General features: G+C 38.5%; 1 protein-coding gene across 1 annotated transcript in view; it reads left to right on the top strand.

Moving 5' to 3' along the window:
• The first annotated feature begins 3,158 nt into the window (after positions 1-3,158).
• MPPED1 (metallophosphoesterase domain containing 1) overlaps positions 3,159-27,033 on the top strand; it is a 48,656-nt gene continuing 24,781 nt past the window's right edge. Inside the window, exons 1-3 of the mRNA XM_009957604.2 lie at positions 3,159-3,310; positions 8,479-8,660; positions 24,289-24,514. Of these exons, the coding sequence (XP_009955906.1) occupies positions 3,159-3,310; positions 8,479-8,660; positions 24,289-24,514 (560 nt within the window). The remainder of the gene's footprint in view (positions 3,311-8,478; positions 8,661-24,288; positions 24,515-27,033) is intronic.

Below are 27,033 nucleotides of genomic sequence, written 5' to 3'. Positions count from 1 at the left end.
CTTGCATGCTATAGAAGCAGATAATTATTTCCCTGCTGCATTTTATACTCTGGTTTGGGAAAGGAAGAAATTTCAGAATATTAAAAGAAAGGAAAAGTTACGATTTAGGGGACTATTGGAAATGGAAACAGAAAGAGGGGAGTAATGGGTGTCAGTCTGGTTATCAGTCAAGCTGGAAAGAGACAGCTTGTTCTGTCGAACACGAAGAATGTTAGTAGTCAGCCAACCACTTATGCAGGAAGAAAACCCTAGACTGAAAGGTAAGGTTCAAAGACATCTGTGTATGTTTCTGAAATGAGCTTGCATTAAGCTTGCTATTGAATTATGCTTACTGATTATGTGTCTTACATATCTGATTTTTGTTTAGCACAGGCTATTCATGTGAGTGCTAGTTATTTTATTTTTATTGCAGGATCTGGCTCTTTCTACTTTTTTTCCAGTCTTGGATGCTTTTGATGTGTCCAGGGTTGGCGTTGGGTGACTTCATTTAACAGAAGGCTTAGCAGTGCTGGGGCATGTATTTTTTTTTTTTTTTCATTTTTTTTTCCTTACCTCACATGAAATATGTTGTCTTCCCGTTTTCTACGTGTTTATATGGTGAACTTCGTGCTGAATGTCTGTGACTAGCATCCTCTCAAGCTGGCCTAGTGGTGTGATTGACACACTCTCCCGTGTGCAAGGATTGATTGCCTACTTAGAAGAACTTCTCAGCACTAAAAGGTGTAACGGTGGTGTGCTGGCTGTGGTTTGTTTCTGTTTGCAAACAGATTTGTTCTTTTGCATTAGTTTATGTTGATAAGTGCTATTTTCCACTTACCCAGAAAGAGGAAGCAGAGCTTAAGCGTGGATATTTGGGCACCTGCATACATCTGCTGTTTCAGCAGCAGATTTGATGAGTAACTTGAGAGAAGTCATAAAAGACAGGACCCAAAGAGGAGGCTGACAGAAGCCATTTTCTCAGCTGCTGTGTGCTCCTGAGAACTTACTAAGGCCAATGGGAGATTCTAGGTCCCTAAGGCAGTGCCTTAACTCCTTTGTAACTGCAGTTCAGTTGTGTGTAAAGTGGGCATGAACCCCGAATTAGAACACAAAAGCTGTGTTTTTCAGGTAGTTTGAAATCCTTATGTAGAACTGTGGAATCATAAATTATTAATCTTGCTGGAGAATATTTCTAGAGGTCACCAGTTCTAATAATTTCTTTCAAACAGAAGTAGGTTTGCTTAGAACAGTTTGCCCCCTATAAAATCTCTGACCTTGCCTATTCAAACTCCTTTACAAATGCATCATTTAATACAGGAAGCTCCTCAGGGAGGGTTCTTCACATCTGCTGTCATAATTTCTTATTTCCTAAATGCAGCAATTTGTACTTGATTATTCTTACAAGGATCGTGCCTCCCTTCCCTCCCCCTGCTCTGGCACATTCCTTTGTGTTGCTGCTTGTTCCGTAGCCTGAACGCAGCATCTGAGAGTGCTTAAAATCCAAAATTTTCTTTGTTGATATTCTACTGTTTCTTTACTGCTCAATTCTCGGGGAGGGCATGAAGGAATCTGCTCTTTTATTCTCGGACTTTTTTCCTGCGGGTTGTTAGTGACAGCAAGTTGTCATCATTTTATAGCCATTCAGCAAGTAACACTGAGCTGCAGCTCTCATTTCAGTTTCCTGAGAACAAGATTTCCCCAAACAAAAATACACTGCAACTTCTTGGAGCATTTAACATCTGTAGTAGTTAAGCAAAGTACCGAAGCCCAGATTTTTAAAGACACTTAGGTGCTTGACTGCCTCTAGAACTGAATTGGACCTAAGTACCTGTAAATAGTTTTGAAAATTTGAGTGACTATGAAGACCTCCCTCATCCGTCACTCTTGGCAGTGGTCCCTTCAGAGTGGAAGTGAAGTACATCAGCAAGGTCACATAAAATACTTGTAGCCCTGCTTTCCAGAAACTGCACATATTAAGTGAATTGCTCCATTCTAGCATGGCTTTTCATGAAATACATCTTCTGAAGGAGATTACTTGTACTCCCTAGAAGAGCCTTCGCTTGCATGAAAGTAAATATTTAAGACAGACAACTTTTAAAAAGGGTGCAAAATTATACTGTAAAAATACCCACCTTTATAGCTTATAATCCATTTTTTATTAAAACTGGGAAATAAAAATAAAATTCACGTTTAAATTACTTTCTGCTGTTTCTAGGGGATACTCTGCATTCCAGTTGGTTTCACTTTGCTGTTCCTCTGCCCATTTTCGGTGCTGCAGTTCTAGACTTGCATAACCTTCAGGGAGGAATTTATTCCCAAACATAAAACCTGTATGGATTTTACTTCTTTAATATTTAATAACATTTAACTGTGTGTTAGCCTTTGAATCACTTTCTTTTCCAGTGAATCCAGAATGTTGGGCTAGTGCTGACTGAGTACAGAAGGTGTTTGAAGGGGGCAGCCCTTCATATCTGTGTCAGGAGTTCCTTCAGTGATACTATAAAACCAGGAGCAAGTGCATAGAAGGCCGTTTGCTCTGTTCCTTAGGATGTAAAGAACAACCACGTACAACACTTCCTTGTAATAAATGGCACAGACTTTCTGAAGAGTTGGTTAAACTGATTATTGTTTAATTAACTCACATTTTAGTTGTGCACAGCTGTGTATTCAATTTCAGGTTTGGTGGGGTTTTTTTGAAGGAGGATGGGGAATGAACATTCAACAATGAAAAAAAAAAGTAAATTATTGTGTTGAAGAAACATTATTATTTGACGCGCCATTCTGAATGACTGCCTTGTCTTCTAGATTTGTATTAAATGTCTGGAGTATTTGAGAAAATTGCCCCTGTCTTCTTTAGCATGTTTACTTCCACTCCCTCCTTCCCACCCCCAGCTGAAGTATGTTCATCAAATTGCTGAGTTGGAAAGGTTTGTGATGAGTGCTTTGAGCTGTGTGTCTTCATTTCTCCGTATCCCCCCGTCATCTTCATCTTGTATTAAATAAAGCGAATTCCAAACAGACTAACTGTCAAACAGTTATGCTTCATCTCCTCAATCTGCTTTTAGGTTTTTCGAAGGGGAGTGTGCTGATGAGGTAAGGAGATGTCATGGTCTTCTTCCGTCGATGTAGGAAGATAGCAGATATGATTGCCTGAAAAAGCCGAACTACACAGCGCAAGCATGGCTTTCGCCCAGTCGCACATTATGGCAGCTAGAAGGCATCAGCACAGTAGACTCATAATTGAAGTGGATGAGTACAGCTCCAACCCCACACAGGCTTTCACGTTCTACAACATTAACCAGGGACGTTTTCAGCCCCCACATGTGCAAATGTAAGTATTACAGTTTCGTTATTGCTCTAGCACAGCCTTCTGAATTGTTATTGCCTTGTCGATGTGGTATTTGATGGACCAGTCAGAAAGAATTTAAAGAACACTGTTTTGCTGCCTTTCTAATAATAATTACTGTAACGATACAAACCCAGTCCATTTGGAAAGTATAAGTTACTTTGTTAAAGGACAGGAGAAGGATAACTCCACTAGCGTAACTTTAGTACATAATACTTACACATTAAAAAGAGAAGTAAACGACGAGCAGTGGTAATAAAATAAGAAGTGCTACAAGGATGATACTTTCTGCAATCTTAATAAAGTTTGTTTGCATTGTGCACTTGCTTATTGATGTAAATAGCTGTTGAAAATACCAAGCCTGTATCTGTACAACACATACTGTTTGGTTAGTTATAGTACAGCTACATACAAGGGAGAAATCACATCAATAAATAAAATAGTGTGGGCACCCATCCGACAACTTACTTTCATGCCGATGTGCTGAAGATGCCAAGTGCTTAAAGAGTAATTAAAATAATGTGTTTGTTTCTGACTTCTTATATAATGACAACATCAGTAAAATTAACTGCTCTAAATGATTTACTTGTAATGTAAAGTGGAGAATTATAATTACAAAATGAAACCTGCCATAAAGTTTAAAGCCAGAAGGAAGAGCAAAACAGTAAAGCTATTACAAATAAATTAAGTATAAAATTCTACTGTAAAATATTTTTATAGGGAATAAAAATGTCTGCACTATTTTATTGTGTTTATTAAAGAGAGAAGCAGCCTTATCTTTAGATCAGAAGGCTGGTTTTCAGTTTTTAGAAGGAAATCTTATTTCCATTAGGAAGACTGAATAAATAATCATCTCATTCACATTTTTGGTATTTAATATGATTTTATAAATTACAAATGTAGGCCATGATTTCTGCAGTTAAAAAACTCAGCAGTTATGACTGGTCGAATGCTATGTGTCTATTTAGTGAATGCTTATGTACATTCTTTGGCATAAATTAGATACTACATTAAAAAAATCTGAAGACTAACATACATACCAGGGTGGTGAGCAAACACTCAGGTTTTGGGGGCAGTGTCTTAGCTTATGGTCCGTGTTGGGGGTTTTTAGGTACTATTAAAATGCAAACAGCAAAATGAGTTGAGTGTTAGCACTGGGAAACATCTTTTGTTTATAGAGCTGGCAAATGGTAGCAAAAGTACAAACAAACAAATGTGGGTTCAGAAATACTTGTACAAATGAAAATGCCAAGTGCAGGTTGCTTTATTTGTTGAGGCTTAGCTATTCTTTGTGAATATTCATATGGTTCCTGGGCACTCATGCATTTGCTCACTGGTCTTAAAAGCTGAATATTTTTTACTGGGCTGAAAATAAGGTATTTGTTAGTATCCACTTGGTACTCGACAGTATGCTGTTTAAACTTCTGACCAGTAACAAACCATACTACTGAAGGGTTTAAGCAATCAACTGCATGATAGAAGTTCAGCAGCTAAGCAAGTAGTTGAGAATAAGCTATCTGAAAATGGTTCGTCAGAAGAGTTTAGCAATGTCTCATGAATGATTAATACTATAGAAGAAGCTTGCGCAGATAGAAAAACAGGCTAAATCAATTGAAACATTTACCACAGTCTGACCGACTCTTTCTCTTGGTATAGAAATTGTAAATACTGTTTCTAAATACCAGCAGGATTGCTTTTGCCTCCTACCAATGAATAGGATAGTAACAAAGAAGGGAAAAGTGGACATAAAAAGTGTTAACAAAAGCACCTTTTATTCACATGATTGTTATGGGTGAAATCTTAGTCCTGCTTTAGTCCATGCGAGTTTTGTAGTTAACTTCAGGGAGGTGAGGATTTTGCCATCTTTTTGTGTATAATTCAAAATACCTAGATTAGTGATGCTGCAGGCAATCATAAACAGATTTCACATAGACCTGTTAACATCTGAACTTATAGTAAATTACTTTAACCACGAGGGTTTTTGGGGGGGCTCCTTTTCTTCTGAATTCAATCTTGCGGCTCTTCCTTGATCCTCTGTGCAGTTTTATATTTCTTGTTTCACTTACTAGCACTCATAACATGCTGACAGCCCTTTCCTAGCCCCATCTTAGCCTGACATCCCTGTGGTTGTGAGATGACTGAGTTGCCACTGACAAGAAGGGTGGTAAATTCTGCTGGTGTTCTCAAGTCCATCAATTGTTTCTGGAAAGTTCGTGTCTTGCTTGTTCATGTAACCACTGAAATCTAGGGTATAAACTAACCTCTGGCAGTGTTTTTGCTTTGAAATTTTTTTAACTTTGCTTTTCAGTTTCTCTGCAAGTTTTCATACTGTTTTAAAGAAAAACAAAAACATTTGCACAAAAATAATCAGCAGATCTTGATTCCTCTGTTCACGCTGCAAGCAGTGCATTGGGTGTTGGTGTGACAGCTGCTGTGGGAATGCGTTACACAAGAATGTGGGGACTGAGCCTTCAGAAATTATTTCCAGTAATGCATTAGATGCATTTGTGAAACTTGACATATGTTTTTACCTATATATGGCCTCAGTGTGTGCATATCACTTCAACGTGAAAAATCTGCATCTCATTTATTTGGGTTTTTTTGTACTGATGCCTTTTTCCCATGAAAATTCTCTGGCCCATTGCACAGGATTTAAGTCATACATACCTCAGCAACCAGGAAAGTGCTGTCCACATCTTCCCCATCCCCATCCAAACTGTAAGAAAAAGCATGTGTATTATGTGCTGTATGGGTTGTCATGGTAAGTCTGTTGTTCTTTCCATTCAGCTTCAGAGGAGCAACATGTGAAATGCATGCTACTCCCCAACGCCCAATTTACTGCTTTGCTGAGCTTTAAAAGTTTTCTGAAGGAGAAGCAGCACTTGCTTTAAGGCTACCCTACCATGAAGAGCGATATTGTAGGCCGGTCCATATCCTTACGTTGTGCCAGGGTAGTGTGCGTAATTTAAAGCTGGCTTATTGGTATGACCTGTAACTCACTTTGGGAAGTGCTGGGCAGGGAGAGAAATAATCGTAAATTTGTTTACTGGACTTAGGTTTAATCTTCTTAGCTTGAATGGCTGCAACGATAGCCAGGGTCAGCTCCTCGTCATTTTTATCTAGCCATACCAGTTCATCTTGCAGAGGAACTCCATGAACGGAATGCATTACCCTTCACACAGCTCGGACCTTATGACAAGCCTCACTCGCTAGTCTAAACCCCACCATTCACCATCCATATTCTTTGCACCCCTGCTTCCTCCACTCACCACCCGTGGAGCTCGCTCTGTGGCAGCTCTCTTCCCTCCAAAACAAAGGCATCTTTAACATGCAATGGCAGTCATGCAGCTGCACTGTTTTAGGTTGTGACCTCCTATGCATAACTCTCCCTGCATCTAACTGTCTTTTTATCATCTGCCCTTCTACATGTACCTGTGGTCCTCTCACAATGTATACACTCCCTCAGCCCTACATGCAGTGTTTGCAGCTGCTGTCTCTCAGGGTCCAAACGTTCCACTCTGTGTCAGCCAAGTTTTACGGTTTCCAGTATGTGCTTGCTTACATATCCCACTAGCATGTACATGCTGCTGCGTATTCATGAGGTATGATTTGGTTTTACTCCTTACCTCATGTTTGGTTACTTTCTGCTCAAAAACTGGAACTTCAGAAAAATGACTACAAGGTACTTGTTCTAAAAGGCTCTTTTTCCAGTACTGCTGTAAACCCCCCAACATTTCTTCTTCCTAAACCAGTATAGGCAAGACAGGTACAAAGTAATTTTCTTATGCTCTAGTTTTGCAGTTATAGTGTAGAAAATGCTAAGAACTTTTTCTATATTTAACGAGATTTGAATGTTTTAGATTTATTCCTCACTCTCTCACTAATCTTGTGAAGTTGTCAAAAACACCTCAGTTTGCCCATCTATAAATTTCATAGAATTCTCTGACCTAGAGAAAAGATTGTGTGATTAAAGATTATTACCTTTTGTCTTTCAAGCAATAAAATGCCTTTTGAAAATTTACCCAGTAAGCAGGGGTAGTATTATTAATAGCAAAGATCTGTAACTTTTTTTCTGAGTTTATTTATATAGAGGTAAGCTCCTGAATTGAAGCACAACCAACAAGGGATAGGAATATGTATTACATACTGCAACAGTGAACAAAACTAATTTTATTTGTCCTTTCAAAATAGATGTTGTAAAAGTAAAATAATTCATAACAATTCTGTGTATTTCTCTGGTTTCTAGTGACATAAATAGAATGCCTGCATCTCTGGCTTTTTGATTTTATTCCACCAGAATTCTCTAACTGGAATAGCAGATATGGTATAGCTGCATATAGATACATTTGCTTCTATATATTTAACAAAATACGGATTGAGGGTAAAAAGATTGAGTCAAAAATAAGTATTCCTCATATAGCAGAGAGGTGTTCTCTGCTTTCCTCTTCTAAATCATAAGTCTCATCAAACTGGGTCAGATCTTTTCGTTTCCTCAGTTTTGAATATCGAGATTGGGCTCTGAACAATGCAGCCTCGCCCCTCACAGCATCTGATTTCATTTAGTATAATTAAGCCCAGAAAGTTACCACATTTGTCCTGACAATAGTCAGGCTTGAATGTACATTTACAGCTGTTGTCAGGAGAGTTCTTATCTTGCTTTGCATTAACACACTGAAACATATCTCCAAAATGTGTTAATTAAATTTGCTGGAATTATATAACTTGCAGAAAAGAGTTATAATTAGAAAAAATGCATTTAAATGTATTTATGTATCTAAAATAAATCTTTTCCCTGTGTACCATGTAATCGTATTTAAACAATGAAACGGGATAGTACTATTCCTTTGAAACTGGGGATGCCTTTGATTTATTTGTAAGTATTTGTTTCAGAGTTACTGCCATAGTTCAATTTATTTTCCTTAATCTCTTTAAATTAATCCATCTACCCAACAAATACTGAAAACGTTGTGATGTGAACATCAAAAATTTTTACACCTCCCATTAGTGTTAGGTTTGTTTTAATAAATCCCTTCCATCAGATCTAGAAGTCTGTGTAATCTTTTGTAAAGGTAAAAAATAGTATTAGAATTGCAAAGTAGACACTAAGAAGTACATAAGTACTTTATAACCTTGTTATGATGCATTTCCTACAGGGTTGATCCGGTGCCCCATGATGCTCCCAAACCTCCAGGATATACACGATTTGTCTGTATTTCTGATACTCACTCAAGAACTGATCCCATCCAAATGCCATATGGAGATGTGTTAATACATGCTGGTGATTTTACTGAGCTGGGACTTCCTAGTGAAGTAAAAAAATTCAACGAGTGGCTAGGTAGGTATTGAATTCTGTGTGGATTTGGAAGTAAATTTGTTTGCTGATTGTATCTGCCCCTTCTGCCTCCCAGTAAAAACCAGCGTGCACTTAGAAATGATGAATATTAATTTGACTTGTAAATTTGAATGGCAATGAGCAGGAAACAGATTTTTTTTTTTAACAAATATTTTTGCATTTTTCCAACTGAGCAAATAAGATTTGTGAGACTATTCATCTGTTCTGCCTTCACACTCTCAAGTGTACATTAAGCAACTTCTTGGTGTTAGCAACAATTTAAGTCAGTAGGCCTTTAATGATTTACATAAAACCTCTTACATACATTGTTATGGCTTTGCTTCCTCGCAAAAAAAAAAAAGTTGTTGTGATTGAAAACATTTGTCTGTTTAACCCTGGAGGCTCGTAGGTTTTTTTTTTTCATCTGAGGCTCAGCTGCACCACAGTGATGAATTCCAAACAAAGCAAAACGTGTGCCTGTGGTTGCCGTCTTGGATGTAGCGGACCAGATGTAGATGCCTTCTGTAGGCAACTGTTGGCATTGGTAACTGAAATCCTGTTCCACTGGGCAAGAGAGTGGTGATTTACATGTGCTTCTGCAATGTTTTGTATATGCTAAAAAAAAATGACAGTGAAAATTGGAAAGCATACACTGTATCCAGACAAAAACCCCGATCGGTATTGTTCCTGCAGCAGTGCAGATACCTTAATTTAGAATAAAAATGGATTCTGGATTCTGATACTTCATTATTGGAAAAAGGGTGAGAGGAAATGAAGGAGTCGGAGAGAGAAAGGACACAGTTTTAAGGGTAATGGATTTCAGTTTTTAGGTTGATTTTCTTTCCTGTATAGTTGACATTTTTGCATATTTCCTGTTGTTTTTTGCTACATATTACAGCATTCCACACTGGGAAGGCACAAAGCAGACAGATGCATGTAGGCTGAAATGGAATATAAAATTAAAGTCAGGACTTCACAATTTAAACAAATATTTACTAGCAAATAATTATCAGAAAGGCTGATAAGCATTTATTTGGGCTTGGAAACCCAATAATATGTCCCACCTGGAACAATTGTATTGTTCTATGAGTATTAAGATAGGGACAGCATGTGGAAGTAACACTCTGTTATAGTGCCCTCACCTCTGTCTCTCTCTTACAACCATCCACCCAGATGGAACAGGTTGGTTGTAAAACAGAAAGCAAGTTTTCATCCTATTTTGTAGGTCTCTACCATGTATTATAATAATGTACTGTAAATAGCATATAAAGATTATACAAACCATATGGTTATCCCTTCTAAATAATACTCATTTTATTTATCTGCTGGTGTGGGAAGAAAAGTTGGATATTGCTAGCAAGCAAGGATGGGGGCTACACACATTACTTGCTGCAGTTTTTGTCTCCCTGCTTCTCCATCTGCCTTCCTGCTGGTTACAGCTGTACAGTGTTCTGAAGGAGTCCTTAAGCTGAAATCCTCTCAGTATGGTAGCGAGAGTTCCCAAGGCATTTCTGTGATGGTCTCTTCATCATTTTTGTTCCAAAGGAAGGCATAATTTTCTGACTTTTCAGGCATGCTTCTGATTTCATGGTAATGTGCTGTTTGGAAAAAAGTGATCTTGGTGGTTTGAGTTATATTTTTGCAAGAGCGTTTTTAAGATTGGCAAATTTAGCAAGTTAAAGAATTTTTTTACTTTCTTGTCAATTTGAAAAAATGGAAAATTTAACTTAATTTTTTAATTCATTCCGATAAATCCAATAGGAAAATAGTTTGGCATCACTACATAGATTTCATTCAATTAGCATTTAAAGTTTAACTTGTTCCAGTTCAAAACTGTAAATTTCTTCCCTTAGATTACAGTCAATGAGATTTCAAAATGGAAACTTTAGCTTTTTTGAAAGTTCTTTTTGTTTTAAATGAACAATTTATCAACTCTCGAATAACCTTGAGTGTTTGCAGAATCTATAGTAAATGGTTAAAAGTGTTCTCTTTGAAAAGAAGGAGTTTCAGAAGTTTTTGCCAGTTGTCCATTTTGTTGTGAAAGGCACTAGTCTCCAACAGTTTAGATTTTTCTAGGTAGCTGCTTCCAGTATCTACCATCATTTTGCAACTCCCATAGCCTACCCAACTACTTCTTCCTTGTCTTAACATTTTACTAGTTCCTTGAGAAAATAATTGACAGACTCTGGCATGGACTTTTACCTCCACCGTCATTCTTATCCGCTGCTACCAAATGTCACTTCATCCCATAGCACAGGGCTCACCTTCCCACTTAGTTATTTTGTTCTGTGTCAAGTCTATGTCTTCTGCCATCTATAGACTATAACTTTGTTTATCCTTGGAGTAAGCAGTAGAATATTTGTTTGTTACACCTTCCTTTGATCTCAGCTTCCTCTTAGGCGTTAGAACATATCTTACTCCTGCTTTTGCACTGTATCTGTATGTTTAGCATTGATTCCTACCTTTTAGCTTTCTGTTCCACCATACCCGCTTGGGTCTATGCCACTCTCGTCTATTGGCCTATTTCATCTTTTCAGGAGGCCCTTCAGCAAGTTCGGATTTTTATCTTTCTGCTCTACATAAAATTTCTGTGCCTGTCTGATGCAAAGGATATTTTACATTAACATCATTAACTTCCGTGGACCTTATGGTTATATCGAGCACATGCTCAAGTGTTGTGCTAATAGAGGCACGTTGGCTTGCTGAGTCATTCCCTAAAATATGTTCTCTCTTTTTTAGGCTAACTGTATGTGGGTACACAGGAAGGCCTGTACCAGCTCAGCTAATATGTCTCTTTAGCCCAATATTGTCTTTGACTGTGGCTAGCAGCCAAGGTGCTCTGCTTTATCTGTCCTTTAGTCACCTAATTTTATACTTTTTATCCTCTGACCCCTAAAGCCTTCCATTTCACTTAGTTCTTTTTGATAATTAGGTGTTTTTTTTCACTTTTCTATTTCTCAAGGCCCCCTCCCTCCTTCACAGGGAGGAATTTGAGGTTTTACTAGGGCTAGGTTGATGCCTAACTCCATGGAGGAGATTAAATGCTGGTGATAACTGGACGTACATGTTTTCTCAGCTTTCTCTGGTAGACAGTCCAGGGACTTCTTGAGCCACAGCATTCATTACTTTATATTTAATATACAGATTTCTCTTCTCTGAGTTTTTTAATTACCTTTTAGATATAGTCAGATTTTGAGTGCTGATACAGTCTTGCATCAGAGTTCCACAATGTGATATGGATTGTGTGAAGAACTTTGCTTATTTTGAACCTGTCACCTACTAGTTTCAATTGGTATTTCCTGAAACTGGAAGAGGCAAGTGAACAATTTCATTCTTCATTCTGTTTAGGAACTTATAGGTTCTTCCTTTATCTGCCCTTAAGATATTTTTCAGGCTGAAGACTGTTTAGAAGTCCTTAAATGCCTTTGATCATCTGTGTCACTCTTTGTACCTTTTTGTTCTATGTCCTTTTAAAAATGATGAGACCAGAACTGCACATGATCTGAGTACACTACAGAATTATCCCCTGGCATAATGAAATTTCCTAGTTTGTTCTCTTCCTTTCTAGAGTTGTGGATTATTCTGGTTTTGTTTTTGACTGTGACTGAACAATGAGATGGTGTTTTCACAAAATTGCCTATTATAACTCTGTGAACTCTTTCCTGAATGGTAATACCTAGTTCAGAACCTGTCAGTGTGTATCTATAGTTGGTATATTTCTTCCAGCACTTCAATTATTCTGCATATATTTATATTCAGTTTCATCTGCCCTCTTATTGCCCAGTCATGCAGTATCATGATGTACTTTTGCAAGTCAGATTTGTATTTTGCTACTCTTATTCAGGGTAGCTTAGAAAAAGAAGGGAAAAAGGGATGAATCGTCAGTTTACAATGCTTGCCAAGGGTGCCAACCCGGTAATTTCCCTCCTTTTCCCCAATTGACCTTTCTCCTGTTCTCATATTTAATCTTTTCCTTTTTTTACCTGTTTCTTTTCTGACTGTATTTTTCTTCCACATTTGAAAATCCAATTTTGGAGAATCAGAAAAAAACAAAGTACAAAGTTTGTATTGCAATAGGGCCAAACGGAAGGCTGTGAGGCCAGGGAAACTTTCTAATGACATTATAAGGATGCATGGTATTACAGCTTTGCACGTATACTAATTATCTAGTATGTCCCGGAGATTTTAATGACATCACTTTAAAGAGCAGAAAATAATTCAGGGGAATTGATTCTAAATACACAGACCTCTTGGAGCGGAGTCCAGAGGAGGGCCACGAAGATGATCAGGGGGCTGAAGCACCTGTCCTGTGCAGAAAGGCTGGGAGAGTTGGGGTTGTTCAGCCTGGAGAAGAGAAGGCTCCGGGGAGACCTTATAGTGGCCTTCCAGTACTTAAAGGGGGCTTGGAAGAAAGGTGGAGAAGACTTTTTACTAGGGGTGGTTGTGTCAGGACAAGGTGCAGCAGTTTTAAACTGAAAGAGATTTAAATTAGATACAAGGAAATAATTTTTTACAATGAGGATGCTCAGACACTGGCAGAGGTTTCCCGGAGAGGTTGTGGGTGTCTCATCATTGAAAATGTTCAGAGTCAGGTTTGATGGGGCTTTGAGCAATCTGATCTAGTGAAAAATGTCCCTGCCCATGGCAGGGGGGTTGGACTAGATGATCTTTAAAGGTCCCTTCCAACCCAAACCATTCTGTGATTCTGTGTAATCAAAGCTAGATAAGGTAGATTCAAGCTCACTGTGCACCATAGCTATCCTTGTCCTCAGTTTTTTCTGTTTGTGGGTTGGTTTTTTTTTTTTTTTGTTATTTATTCCCTACCTGAATATAAATCAAATGTGTTGTAGGAGAAATACAAATACACATGTCCTGCTTTAGTGCACTCATGAAATAATGACTCCAAAACGGTCTCTATTTTTTGTCTCCCATATTTTTGATGCTGGAAATTGCCTGCTTGGCTCAGTTGCTCTTGTAATTCCCTTTGCTCAAGTTTGTAATATCATTTCCAAATTATGTATGCTCCAGGACCCACTGTCACTGTGAGCTCGTGAGTTACTTTCCTGGAAATTTAACTAAGTAGCTGATCTGTGATACAAGCTGCAACACATACTGCCATATTCTATCTGAGAATTAACTTCTCTGAATGGATTGGAAAGTTTACTTAAGCTAACACATTTTATAATATCCATTGTTTCAGTGTGTTTGCTTGAGATTTTCCAATGTCAAAGACAGTCTTCCTATTTGAAATTCAAGTTCAAGGTAAAGTTGAAATAAAAAAATAGCAGGTGGCTTTACATTGTAGTGGAAAACAATAATTAGCTCTTCAGAGCGTTTTCCTGAAAATGTTAATCTTACTTCCATATCGTACACACACAAAAAAATGGATTAAATTATTTGACATCCACTTCAGGAATTGACTTGGGCAGATTCAGCTCAAAAGATAACGTTTTTATTTCAGTCTAAAAATGTTTCGGAGTGAAGATGGCTTCCCAGCTATAGTAACTAGCACTAGTAGGATCACCTGTTTCTAGTATTAGATTGTAGGACAAAATCTGCTAATCTTGGTCAATAAACATCATCCCTAGTTTTAAGTTCTTGATAAAAAATAAAAGATCTTCAGAAAAGCCTGGAACACTAGGCTTAGCTTTACTTTTGCTTTACTGTTCAATGTTGCAAAATGATGGTAGTTAGTTCTCTTCCTCTCTTAACAGGTATTTTATATTTTTAGGTTCAATAATACTCACATTTAAAACAGATTAAAATTGTGTTGAAGAAGAAAGAAAATCAGCTTCAGAGCAGCAAAAGAAATTAGAATTTATAAATTGTAGTCATGCCATTTTGACCATCGGTAATTACACTATTTTTATGTTAATGTAGAAACCCCTTGAAAGAAGTATTTAAGCACTAATTATCTATTTACAAAAGAATGGCTTTGGAAATGCAGTGAAAAACATTGAGCTGTGTAGGGATTTAGAACAGATGTCATTTTTAAAAGACTGGGCATACTAAAAAAAGTGTTGGTTTTTATTGCATTTCTTAAATGTGTGATGGCTCAGATCCGTTTGTACCTCTAAGGCTCAGGCAGTACACTAGAGAAAAGTGCACTGCAAAACACACTTCTGGTGTTTCTCTGGTTCTGGGGGCTTAACAGGTCCTGAAGACTTCTGAATATTAAACTGGCTGCCAGCAGTCTCAGGGAATATTTAAGCTATGCCCCTGTATTGGGAAGATGACCCAGAACAACTGTTTTCCAGGTATGCCTCCCATGCAGTGGTGAGAAGCTTTAGAAGCTGTAATAGTGGTAGGTCCTAAAGGATTTTTCTTTCATTCCCTTCTTTCAAACTCATGTATGCTTTTGGAGTGTTTCTTGCACTTTGTACTAATACCAAGGTTGCTTCTTTCCACTGATGGAGTGGTGAGTAGCCGAACTTCAAGATTCTGAGTCTCTGGGATGACTTACCTAAAACTGTCCTGTGATCTTCATAAGTATTGAGATCCCTGACCCCTAAAATCAGCAAGTGAGTAAAAATATCCAATCTTATTCTAGACTAGCAGACAAGCGTAGCTTTAGGAAGGCTGTGTGGCCCAGAAGTGCAGCGAGCAACCAGGGAAGTGAAAGATCTGGAATATGATTCTGTGAACTGTCATTGCCTCTGGCGGAGGTATTTGAAAGAGCCTGAGGAAGACAGGCAACCAAATTCTAGTTAGTCCTCTTCAGATTTGACAGCCTCTTTATTGTTCCCCCTTGTAAAATTGTGAAAATGATGCTTGATCCACCTACCACATGAACGCGTTGGAGGATTAATTAGTCTCAGTACAGCACTTTGAACACCTATTGCAAAGCACTATACACAAACATTGAACGTTGTTATTAGTGATGTGCACCTCGTACGGTGACAAGACACACAGCGCTCTGTACTCTTCCCTTCCAGAAAGTGACAACTGGGAGGTACTGAAAGCACCTTTGTGGGATCTAAAGATCTGGATAGGAATCTTTATCAGTGTGCAGAGAGATCCATGTAGGAAATCTAAAATATTTTTGTTAACCTTTTAACACAGTTCTCTATCTCCTTTGTTTTCATTGTCCCTGGACACACGTTGTAAACCAAAGCTAGAATATCCTAAAGGGCAGAAAAGCTGTTGTAGAAATTCTTCTCCTCAGAAAGGTATGTTATTTAAGACTATAACTATTCCAGGAAGTAAAAAAGAAAAAATATTTTTGAAAATGAACCCTGTAGCTTACGTAGTTGGGGGTTCCCAAACCATCAATTGCCATGATCTAAGGGGACGTATCAAAGGAAGGTTCAGTCTATGAAAACCTTGCAGTCGTATTGTTTTCTAGGCGTCTGTTACTGACCACTAGTGGACAGAAGGTACAGAGCTACATAATCTTTTGGTTTGACTCACTACAGCTACTCTAATGGCCTAGTTTGCAGCACGCATTTGATTAGTGCTGCATAGTTACAGGGTAATTAAATAAACCAGGGTAAAAGGAAGGCACTTTTCCTTTAGAAATAATGTTGACCAATTATTATACATGGGGGGGAGGGGGGGCATATAAAACAGTATATCAAAGAGCCGAAGCTGACTATTAACAGAATTTTTTTAGTTTGATTTGCTTTTAAAGAAATTCTGTTTTGCAAATGTGAGCAGTATTGTATATGTTTGCTGTTTTAGTGTTTGATATAATTACTGGCTTTTACAATGCAAGAATGTCTAGAGCTAGCAGGTTACAGATGACTTAGGAGAGAGTGTTCATTTACAATGTTATTCCAGATTACACACCATACAAAAAGTATGTTAATGTGAATTTCCCAGACATCAGCCCCAGTTTTTAAACACAGAACTGTCAAAGAGATGCTAAAAAGCAATCTGAGACAGTTACGCAGTCTTTTTACTATATCACTCACTGCTGTATTCTAAAAGGTTGAAATGAGAGGGAAAAAGCGTTAAGTGGGCACTTATATGATTGTCACTGCTTTTAATGAATACTAAAAATTCTGCTCAGTACAATACCAGGAGAGAAGCAAAGCACATCTGCTTGTACAAGTTCTCATTTATCTTGGTGAAGTTGCAAGTTGATAACAATTGTAAGCTGCAGAGGAGGTCACTGGTTGATAAAGATGCCTAACCTCTTATTACAAGAGGAGCCTGGAGTATAAACATCATGCATTTGCTTTTGAATTATTTGCAGTGTTGATATAATTTACAGAGAAGTCTTACTGATAGAACGGGATGAACCTTTAAGCACACAGAATTCTACTTTGAACAAACTCAGATGCAGGGAAATAGCAAACAAAGGCACATTGTTCAGTGCTTTGCATTATGCAGTTTGTAGTTCAAGTAATGGTTCCCCAGCATTTCATGTTATTTTGTAAAAATTATGTTCACCATAAAAAGGACCTACTGTAGTTTAGAAGTTAAGAATTGCTGTAATAATTTTGTAATTGGTGCATAAACATGCAAAAAATTAGATGTTCCGTTGATTTTCTTAATTAGTAATCTGCAGTAATGAAAGGAATAAACAAAGATGTTACTAGCTAAACAATATATCTATTCTTATACATATTCTGTTACCAGAACTACTGTCAGATTCTTACACTAAGCAAACAGAGCCTAAGAAACTTCCTGAGGAAGGCTTGCCATAGCTGACAAAAACTCTGTGTATGTAGTTAAGAAGTTAGTAAGATGATAATAACATCTGGCTATATGTAAGCTAAATATGATATCCCAGGCTTTTTGATTGTAAAATAATCTCAAAGAATAATAGATTACATTGATTTAGGGCAGAATTTTTTTGTGTGATAAGCTATTCTGAGAGCTGAACCAGTGTTGCCTGACTCCTTGGATTTTGTCTCGTAGACCTTCTGTTGTTCTTATATGTCTCATAAGATGAGACTTTACTTTCAGGAGACTCAAGGAAACGTAATTACCTTTGAGGCCTGTACTTCTCTGCTGAATACAGTAAATGACTTTTGAATCTGTTGGGCGTTTTCAGAGGGATATTGAGACAAGCATACGGAAGTCTAAAGCATCATACTTCTACAAGTTCTGTTTCTGCAAGAAAAAGATAACCCTTTGCTAAAACTGCTAAATCAAGTGCAAGGTAATGTGTCTTCAGCATTTTTCTACGTACAGGGCAAGATTACGGAAAGGAAAGGAGAGCAGAAAATGAGGCAGGAAAGATGAAGAACCATGTAGCAGAGAAGAGGGAAAAGGAAGGGAGAAATCTCTCATCCCATGTTAAGACAGAGGCTGAAAGAGTGGTTGATGGCTTGGAGCCCCATTCCAAATTGGCAGAAGGCAAAAGTTGGATCTGGCCTGAAAGAGAAAGCTCTGAAGCCCAGGACTGAATTTGAGCCAGTGTGTTTCTGATAGAATTTTGATGTGTAAACATTTCTGTTGATTCCAAATCCAAATAGGATGAATAGGCTAGAGGTTGATTATGGAGGAAAAGAATTTTAATTTTTTGCAAGTTAGACATTATGGGAGGGAAAACCCCCCTTATTTTAGAAAAAAATATGAAATTTTGCTTAGAAAGGAAATTTTTATTCACCTCAAAATATTTTAAACTGACATTTTGCTTCATTTTGTTTCCTTGGTAATGTCAGAATCACTACATGAATTTCCAAATATATCCAATTCCATCCAAGTGGTATTTTAATAATTATAATACAGGAAAATGTTTAGGTAAAATTTTTTCGACCAATTCTTGTGTACTTTGTCTCCAGGTTGTAGGGATATTTTAGCAGAAGCTTCTCAGGTGCTAAGAACAGGGAGATCCCTGGTCTTTGGACAAAAACACTTGTCTTGTTTTGCCTAGTCGAAATAAGAGATTAGGGGAAAATGTAACTTTCCCCCAAATTCATAAGTTTTCCTTTTTTGTGGTTTGAAAATACATCTTTGACTCCCATAGCATATGCTCTTGCATGTGTTTCTTGGCACTCCTGAAGGGCAGATCTATTTCTTACATGCTTGCTGCCTTAATTTTACTGGGGGATGAATTTTGTCCTGAATATGTGTGCAGAATTCCTGTGACAGCCATAAATTTTCTTTGATATCTTTGTATACATAGAGCTTCTGTATTAATACCAAGTTTGCTACCTGCCCACCAGCAAAGCCATATGCTAGCATCAAGTGTTAATTGGCTATCAGTTAGGTATTTAGTCCTACTCATCTGCTAAATGGATAGTACGAGAAACTTATACCAAAGTTAATGGAACATAGTCTCTAGTCCTGCTACATTGCTTGTCTACCATAGATTTGTTCCATTAGAATCACAACACGAAATGATTTTTTAATTTCTTTCAGCATTGCAGGCTCTTTAAAATTCTTGGTTTTTTCCCAGTGCAGACTTACAGAAATCTAAAATCACACAGGATGGAGGGGACCTCTGGAGGCCATTGGGTCCAACCTCCTGTTCAAAGCAGCCCTTATTAGAGCAGGCTGCTCAGAACCTTGTCCAGTTGAATTTTGAATGTCTACAAGGGTGGAGATTTCACAGCTGCCCTGGGCACCTTTTTCACTTTTTGACCATCCTCATGGTAAAATTCTTTCCTTATATGATGTTCCCACTTGGGTCTTTTGCCTTCTATCTGTGTGCACTTCTGAGAAGAACCTAGCTCTGCCTTCTCTTTATCCTGAGATCAGGGAGTTGCAGACAGTAGTAAGGTCTTTCCTTAATCTTCTCTAAACTGAACAGACTCAGATCTCAGCCTCTCCCCATATGCCACATTCCCCAACCATCTTGTTGGCCCTCTGCTGGACTTGCTTCAGTTTGTCAGTAGTTTTTCTTTTACTGAGGAACCCAGAACTGGACACCACTGGACACCACACTCCAGATGTGGTCTCACAAGTGCTAGATAGAGGAGAAACATCACTGCCTTTTTCAGCTGGTTTCACTGTTACTAATACAGGCCAGGATGTGTTTGGCTGTCTCTGCCACAAAGACACACTGCTGAGCCTTGTCGAATGAAGTTAACTCTATCCTAGGTGCAGGACTTTGCATTTGCTTTTGATAACGCTTGTGAGGTTCTCATCAGCCCATTTTTCCAGCCTTTGAGGGTTCCTCTGAATAGCAGACGTGCCCTCCAAAGTGGTTGACAGAGCCCCACCCCTAATTTGGTGTTGTCTGCAAGCTTGCTGAAAGTGCACTCCGTCAGATCATCCAGGCTGTTAGCAAAGAAGGCAAGCAGTATTGGCCCCATCATCACTAGCCGAGGGATACCTCTAATGACTGACTGCCAGATGGACTTTGTATCACTGGTTCTAGCCCTTTGAGCCCAGTGATTCCAGGTGATACTCGACCCACCTTATCATCCGTCCTTATCTCACTAATTTGGCTATAAGGATGCTATGGGAGATTGTGTCAAAGGCTAAAATCAAGGTAATCCAGTGCTCTTCCTTATCCGCAGAGCCAGTCGTCTCCTCATAGAAGGCAATTGTGTTAGTCAGGTATGATTTACCCATGTTAAATCAGTGATGGCTGTTCCCAATTGCTTTCCTGACCTTCATGTACTTTGTGGGAGATTTGTTCCATAATTTTCCCAGGCTTGATGTGAGGCTTAATGGCCTGTAGTTCCCCAGATTCTCCTTCTTGCCTTTCTTGAGGATGGATGGGACATTTGCCTTTTTCCAGCCATTGGGAACTTCTCCAGTCCCTCTGACTTCTCAAAGGTTATAGAGTGTGATAGCCAGGTGATAGGCCTGTGTCCATCCATTGCAGCGCTCCAGTCAGGTGAGCTATCCCACCATGTCTCCATAATCTCAGAGACGTCAAAGCTGTCCGCTGTGCTTGGACTTCTTCCTCCTGATGGTACCCCGTGGTGTGTATGTGTGCATACAGGTACTTGAGAGGAGCCTCAGTGAGGGTGCTCGTGTAATGCAAGAGCCTTCGCCATCCTATTGTGCCCCCGCTGCTTCCTCACTGCCTTCATACCTCCACTTCTCATCACAGCATGACAATGCTTCCCCAACACACATAATTTAAAACTCTTCCCACTGTATTAGTGAACCTGTTGGCAAAGACGCTCCTCCTCCAGTTCGCCAGGGGAATGCCATCCCTGTGCGGTGGTCCTTGTTCTTCAAAAAGGGTCCTGTGGTCATAGAAGCTAGAGCCCTGCTTGCAGCACAAGCCACACAGCATTGTGTTGACTGTGGGATGCATCCACTCCCACCTGAGCAAGTGAGCCCCCTCACTGGGAGGACTGAGGAGATGCTACTAGGGTCGCATCCCCCTCACTATTATCTCAGGGCTGTCAGTCACCCTTGATGTGCTCAAGGTCACTCTAGTGGTACCACACAGATGAGCAGTCAGGGAACTTAATGTTTAGCATATGGCTATTTTGGAAAAGAAGAAAAAGGAAAAAAAAAAAAAAGGAGAACAGCTTAGCTAATGAAAATGTTAGTCAGTGCCTTTACTAAGGCTTGTTTTTATGGAGTTTGTAAACAGAAGACAAAAAGAACCCAGTGCATGGGTACGTTGCAGCCACTGCTGTCTTTGGTAGGAATCTTTCTTAGCAAAATGGAATTGTTATAAGAAGACATGAAAAGCTGCACTAGTGGGAATTCAACATTCTCAGCTCAGTTTGTGTAACAAGGGACAGGAAATGTGCCTGGTGTCTTTTCTACCCAGCTTGTCATTAACATATACTAGCAAGTGTGGTAATAAATTGGTCAGCCTGGAAGTGTTTGAATTATCTCTGATCAAGAGCTGGTGGCACAAAAAATAACAGATGGAAAAGTGGTTGTTCTAAAGCTGTGGACACATGTAGAAACACAGCCATACAACAGCTATTAGGCTGTGTGCTCTTGGGGAGGTTTTGGTCCTAGCCAAGGACCAAGTCAAGGCTACAAATTGCATAGTAGTCTGTGCCTGGGGATAAAGACCCATGTATTTGTGTTGGAAGAACATAATAGAATAAGACAATACAGAACAGTTTAAATAATAACATATAAAAAGGAAAAGTAAGAAGTTTTATCTCAGATGTAGGAAAGAGTTGCTGCTTTAAGGTAGTTTTCAGATAAATGTTGATCAGATATTGATAATGCTTGGTCGATCTTATAAAAGGCACTTGAAACGTTCAACATTTCTCAGGATTGTGCTGACACACCATGTTGGACAGTGGTCCTGCTGCAGTAAGGTGGTATTGGTCCCTCTGAGGTCAAGTAGTAGAACAGCCATGCTTTAATGCAAATGGATGTTTAGCGTTCAGTGTTGATTTCTGCCCATGGACTAGAATGAGCATTGGTAAGTATGATCACACTGGAAGCAGGGAAGATGGAATACGTTTAATCAATATTGCGGTCTGATAGCTGAGGGTCTTCATCTGCAGCTGTTCAGCTGGTGTCTCATACATATCTTCATGACAGCCGTGCCCAGCCAAGAGCAAGGTTTCCGAGGTTTATACCCAAGGTCGACTTTGCGTTTCGAGAGCACTTGAAGTAAAAAGTGAAGCGTGTTCTAAAGTCTCCTAAGGAACAAAATTTAAACAAAATGTTGTTAAATTTATGTGCAAGCAGCAAAAAATAGCCCTGTTAAACAAAACCCAAAGATTTAAAGAGTGAAGAGGGCTTGTGGAGACAAAAGAGAGGGAAATAGGTTTAGCAAGTTGCCGCCTGGTATGGAATGAAAGGAAAAAACCCTGAGCTGCAAACTCATCAAAAACACAGTTGTTAATTGAAAAGCTGACAGACCTGTAACTACAGCAGTGCTTCTGGCCGCCACTATAATAAATGTAACTGTACATTTAGAATAATTTGCTAATTTGCCTAAGTAACACCCACAGACAGCAACATGACATAAATACATTAGTGGAAGCAACAACTATAACCAGCTTGTACAGGTTCTTGGCTGCTAGATGGATGGATCAGATGAGCTGGAAAAGATCTACAAAACAGAGTAGAAATGGAATTGCTAACAATATTGTGGCATACAGGATTTCATTATTTCCCTGTTTCCCAAGAATTCTTTCAGGCCTGTAGGTTCCCATACATATTGTAGCATGTAAGTAACGTTTTTAACTTGTGTGTGTATGTGTGCACACGCCCGGAAAACTTGTAGAGATGGAGTACACATCTGCAAAATGCTAAGCATTTCAGAAGCAAATGACAGAATTTACATCTCAAGTAGTCTTTCAGGTAAATAATTCAATCTCCAGCATTCAATGTGTAATTGCAACTATCTGGAAAGAGTTTCTGTTAATAAATATTCTAAAGGTACGTATGTATTGGGTCCCCAGGAAAGACTGGAACAATAAATTTTCCTAATACAGGTGTTACAAGTTTCTGAAGCTTATACTGATCTTAAAGGTCTTTTCCAAGCAAAATGATTCTATGATTCAGAGTTACCCAGATCTTTTCATTTGGCAGATAATGAGTTCAGCCATGTGGCATCTCCTCTGGGCTAGCACTGTGCTCGGTCTTCTGTTTCTGTAACTCTGAATCACGCTGTTGCATTTTATTAAGTTCTAGTCATGCCAACTTTGGCCACTGCGTATTGACTGCTGTTTTACGTTCTCCAAATATCCTACCTTTAGGTTAGGCTTGAGGTCATCATTAAAGGTTTCTATGTTATGAGCAATATATTTTAAAAGTACAAAATGACAAGGTTGCTGCTATGCAAACTGGGTCTTATTTTCAATAAAATATTTCTGCTCCTAATCTCCCGTTCTGACTGTCTTCATCCTGATGCAAATTACTAGTGCAGAAGCAAAGCTAATGAATGCAGCTTTACGCAGTTTCTGTCTTTGTTTCTTCTCAGATATATTTAGAAGGTTTCTGCTGAGCTTTTTGAGACAGGTGATGCCTGCTCTCAAGGGCAGAATCCAGTTGATAACCAAATGTGGAGTCAGGTGGAAAGTTGCAGTGCTGCTCTCAGGAAGAACCCACGTGTGTGGGCATATATATTCTTGCCTTCGGCAGGAGGTTGTAAGGTTTTTCACTAAATACGGGTTGTAAAATATTCTTGAACATGAGTCACTGTAAATTACAGTCCATGGATCTAAGGAAGTCACTGAGAAAATGGAGCAGGAAAAAACATGGAATACAGGCAAACTCTGAGACTTCTCTGTGGGATGTGGAGTTTTGACAGCTAAACCCCATCCCTGTTTCTTGCTTGAAGGCTTGATCTTAATATCAGGGCAAAGAGAGCAGCAGACCCCTCTGTCTGGCCCAAGTTCTGAGTCTGTAAGACTGTAAGACCACAGCCTTGGGAGAAGAGTGCTGACATTATTTTATGAAGCGTTATGGCCAATCTTCTTTGAACCCTAATTTCTGTCAAAGAGTTATCATCACTGTCACAGTAAGTGATACTTGCAGCACAAATGGCAATTAACTAGAAGTAAATAGTAGAGCAGAAGTCTGCAGGCTGGTTTTTAAGGTTGATGAGTTGAAAGTAGTTTCAACACATTAATGCTAAGCATGCTAAATCATAGTCTGCCCTGAAAAAGACAGTAATGTCATTTACCTGAAATCACCAGGAATTATAGAAACACGTAGTAAGGATATGCTCAATTGTTTCAAATATGTGAGCATATTATAGGATTTGATAATAGTTTGTGAGTCTGTCTGTTTTCTTTTATCAGATTTTCCATAAAACAAGTAATTTGTTTGTTTTTCACTGTTTTAGGTAGCCTGCCCTATGAATACAAGATTGTGATAGCAGGAAATCATGAATTGACCTTTGACCAGGAATTCATGGCTGACTTAATCAAGCAGGACTTTTACTATTTCCCCTCTGTCTCTAAGCTGAAGCCAGAGAGCTATGAAAATGTACAGTCTCTTCTAACAAACTGCATCTATCTTCAAGACTCTGAAGTGACGGTGAGGGGATTCAGAATATATGGCTCCCCTTGGTAAGCAGGTTTTTAAGCATACACAAAAAAAATTGTTGATTGCTGTCACATCAGCCATTTCATAAGCATCAGCTATATTTGGATTGCTGTGTTAGGAAGAAAAGTAATACTCAGTTTGATAAAGTTTTGATATTTTCTTGTAATGAATCATTCCTGTGACAAAATAATGTATTTGTACTATGGGTATTGTTAAGCAAATAATGTTGGGAAAAAGACAGTGTGCTCTTTAAACTCTCAGCCAGGAGCAGTTCTCTAACATAGTCCATGGAGTGGGTTTTTGTGTCATAAAATAATGTTTTCTATACATAGTAGGTTTATATAATTACAGGTTAATTTAATTGCAAGGGTACATTCTTGTGGCAATTTCCATCCTATATATAATATTTAAGGTTCATTAGTGTATACAGTAGTGATTTGATGCAGCAAGCTTGTTTCAGTATTTGTTTAGGCTTTTTTTTTTTTTTTTTTACTAACCCTCAGAATCTTACTTTCTTTTATACAGTAATAACTTTCCACAAGGTATAGTTGAGCTTCTAAACTAAAGTCAACAAATCAGTGGCAACCTAGTATTTAATGGATTTTGCTCTGGGGCATAGAGCGAACACTTAGAACTCCTTGACAGTGTTGGAGACACATGGGCTTTGGCTTCTTGACCTGCACCTTGGACTTCATATGTGCTGCTTCTATGTCTCTTACTCATGTGGCATTGCTACTATGTTATTTCCACTAACAGGACTGTAATCAGGTCTTCTATGAGCATTCAGTATACATAAGTAAAAATGTATTTTAAAAGGCAGGTTTTTAAGGGAATCTGTTATTCTTCCTTTTAAAATCACATCAGGCTGGAATGTAGCAAACAAGTTGTCAAACCTGATGCATATACCCCAATGTGAATTTTCAGTGTGAATAAACTGTGAAATCTCTTGGATTTTTTTTTTAATGAAAATTGGCATTTTCCCATTTGGTTACTTGAGATGGGTGTTAATTTTCTCTGAGCTTATTATTCTACATTTGTCTACATTAAATAGCTTCCCTCTTAAATGCACCCTTCTCTCTCTCCCTCCTAGATCTTCAGATCCTTCTGGGTTTTTTTCAACCTACCCACCTGCTGTGTTGTAGTTCATCTTCCTCTTGTGTCTACTGTGTATTCAATCAATGTACAATTTACTTAATTTTCCAAATTATTAGGGAAGATATTAGATGGTATCAGTCCCAATATTAACTTCTGAGAAATGCCACTTGGCATCTCTTCCCATTTTGATGTTCAACTGTAAATACTGTAATTATGCTCTGTTTACAATATGTCTGGCAACTTCATATCTTCATTGCAATATTCGTAACCAGGCACCATATTTCCAGTGTCAGTAATAATATTCCAGGCAGTAAAGTACCAAAAGTCTCATTAAAGTCTAGATAGATTAAATTAAAGCAAAACGCTATCTGTAAAGTAGCACTAAGTAGAGGCTAAAGGAAACCGTTTGAACTTTCTGTGTATGATTAGATCTGTAAAAATCTGTTGAGAAAACTTTTGTCCACCCACTACCCCATAAATAAGGTTTCTGTAAAGTCAGATCTGCCGCATTTCCTTTGTGCGCTAATCCTGTCATTTTGCACAAGTTGTCTAAGCTATCTGGCATGACCTATTCTTCATGAAAAAAAGATTGCTTTCCGTCTTTTATGCATCTTCAGGTTATATCTAAACTTCCACACTACATGTTTCACAGTGTTGCTAACTCATCTCCCACCCCCTTATGGTCTTGGAAGATGAGTGTTGTAAGGCCCTTTGAAGATCTTTGCTTACACCGTATGGGAGAAAGTCCTGATGAAAGTCTTCCAGCCAACCTGGTTTTTTTGCTTGTTATTATGCAATGCCGGATGAAGCTTCGATGCTAATTGATGTTGTGTCCAGTGGAAACAGCAGCAGTAATAGCAATGATAAGTTGCCCTTCGTCAGTCTATCAGAACAGCAGATGCACAAGTAACAGTCAATCAGCCAGCCCACCAGTCAGAAAACTTAGGAAGAGAAGCAGCTGTTTTGTGGGGGTTAAACTAGCTGCCTGCTAGATGGAAGGCTGTAGTACAGGTCTGTGCCTACTGATCGCTGCTGTTCTTTAGCATTTGGGTTTGTTTCTATGTTTTGTTCATCCTGAAAAGACTGCTTTGTCATAGTTTCTCTGGGAAATCAGTCTCCGTTTCTTTCTACGTCATAGTAATGTAATCTATAAAAAAATGCAGAGCTTTGGTGAACTTTCCATAGTGAATCTTTTTTTTGCCCTTTCATCATGAAGTCAGGCCTGTAGAAAATGCTTATGAACCTAGCCAAGACTGCAAAATTTAGAGTCCTTTAAGATCTCAGAACTCAGCAAGAAAGTTAAATTTCAAGCAGTTGCTTGTTTAGTATCCTAAAATAATTTTCCAGCCTTGAAAATATGCAGCTAGCTTTTCAAATGGATTTATTTAATTGGAGAACTCCCAATAATGGAGTTCTCTATTTGATGAGAAGGTGAGCTATCTTGAAA

Source organism: Leptosomus discolor, chromosome 1, assembly GCF_034619465.1.
Source record: "Leptosomus discolor isolate bLepDis1 chromosome 1, bLepDis1.hap2, whole genome shotgun sequence".
NCBI lineage: Eukaryota > Metazoa > Chordata > Aves > Leptosomiformes > Leptosomidae > Leptosomus > Leptosomus discolor.
The sequence above is the reverse complement of the archived record's forward strand: the minus strand, read 5'-3'. Positions and strand labels throughout refer to the sequence as shown.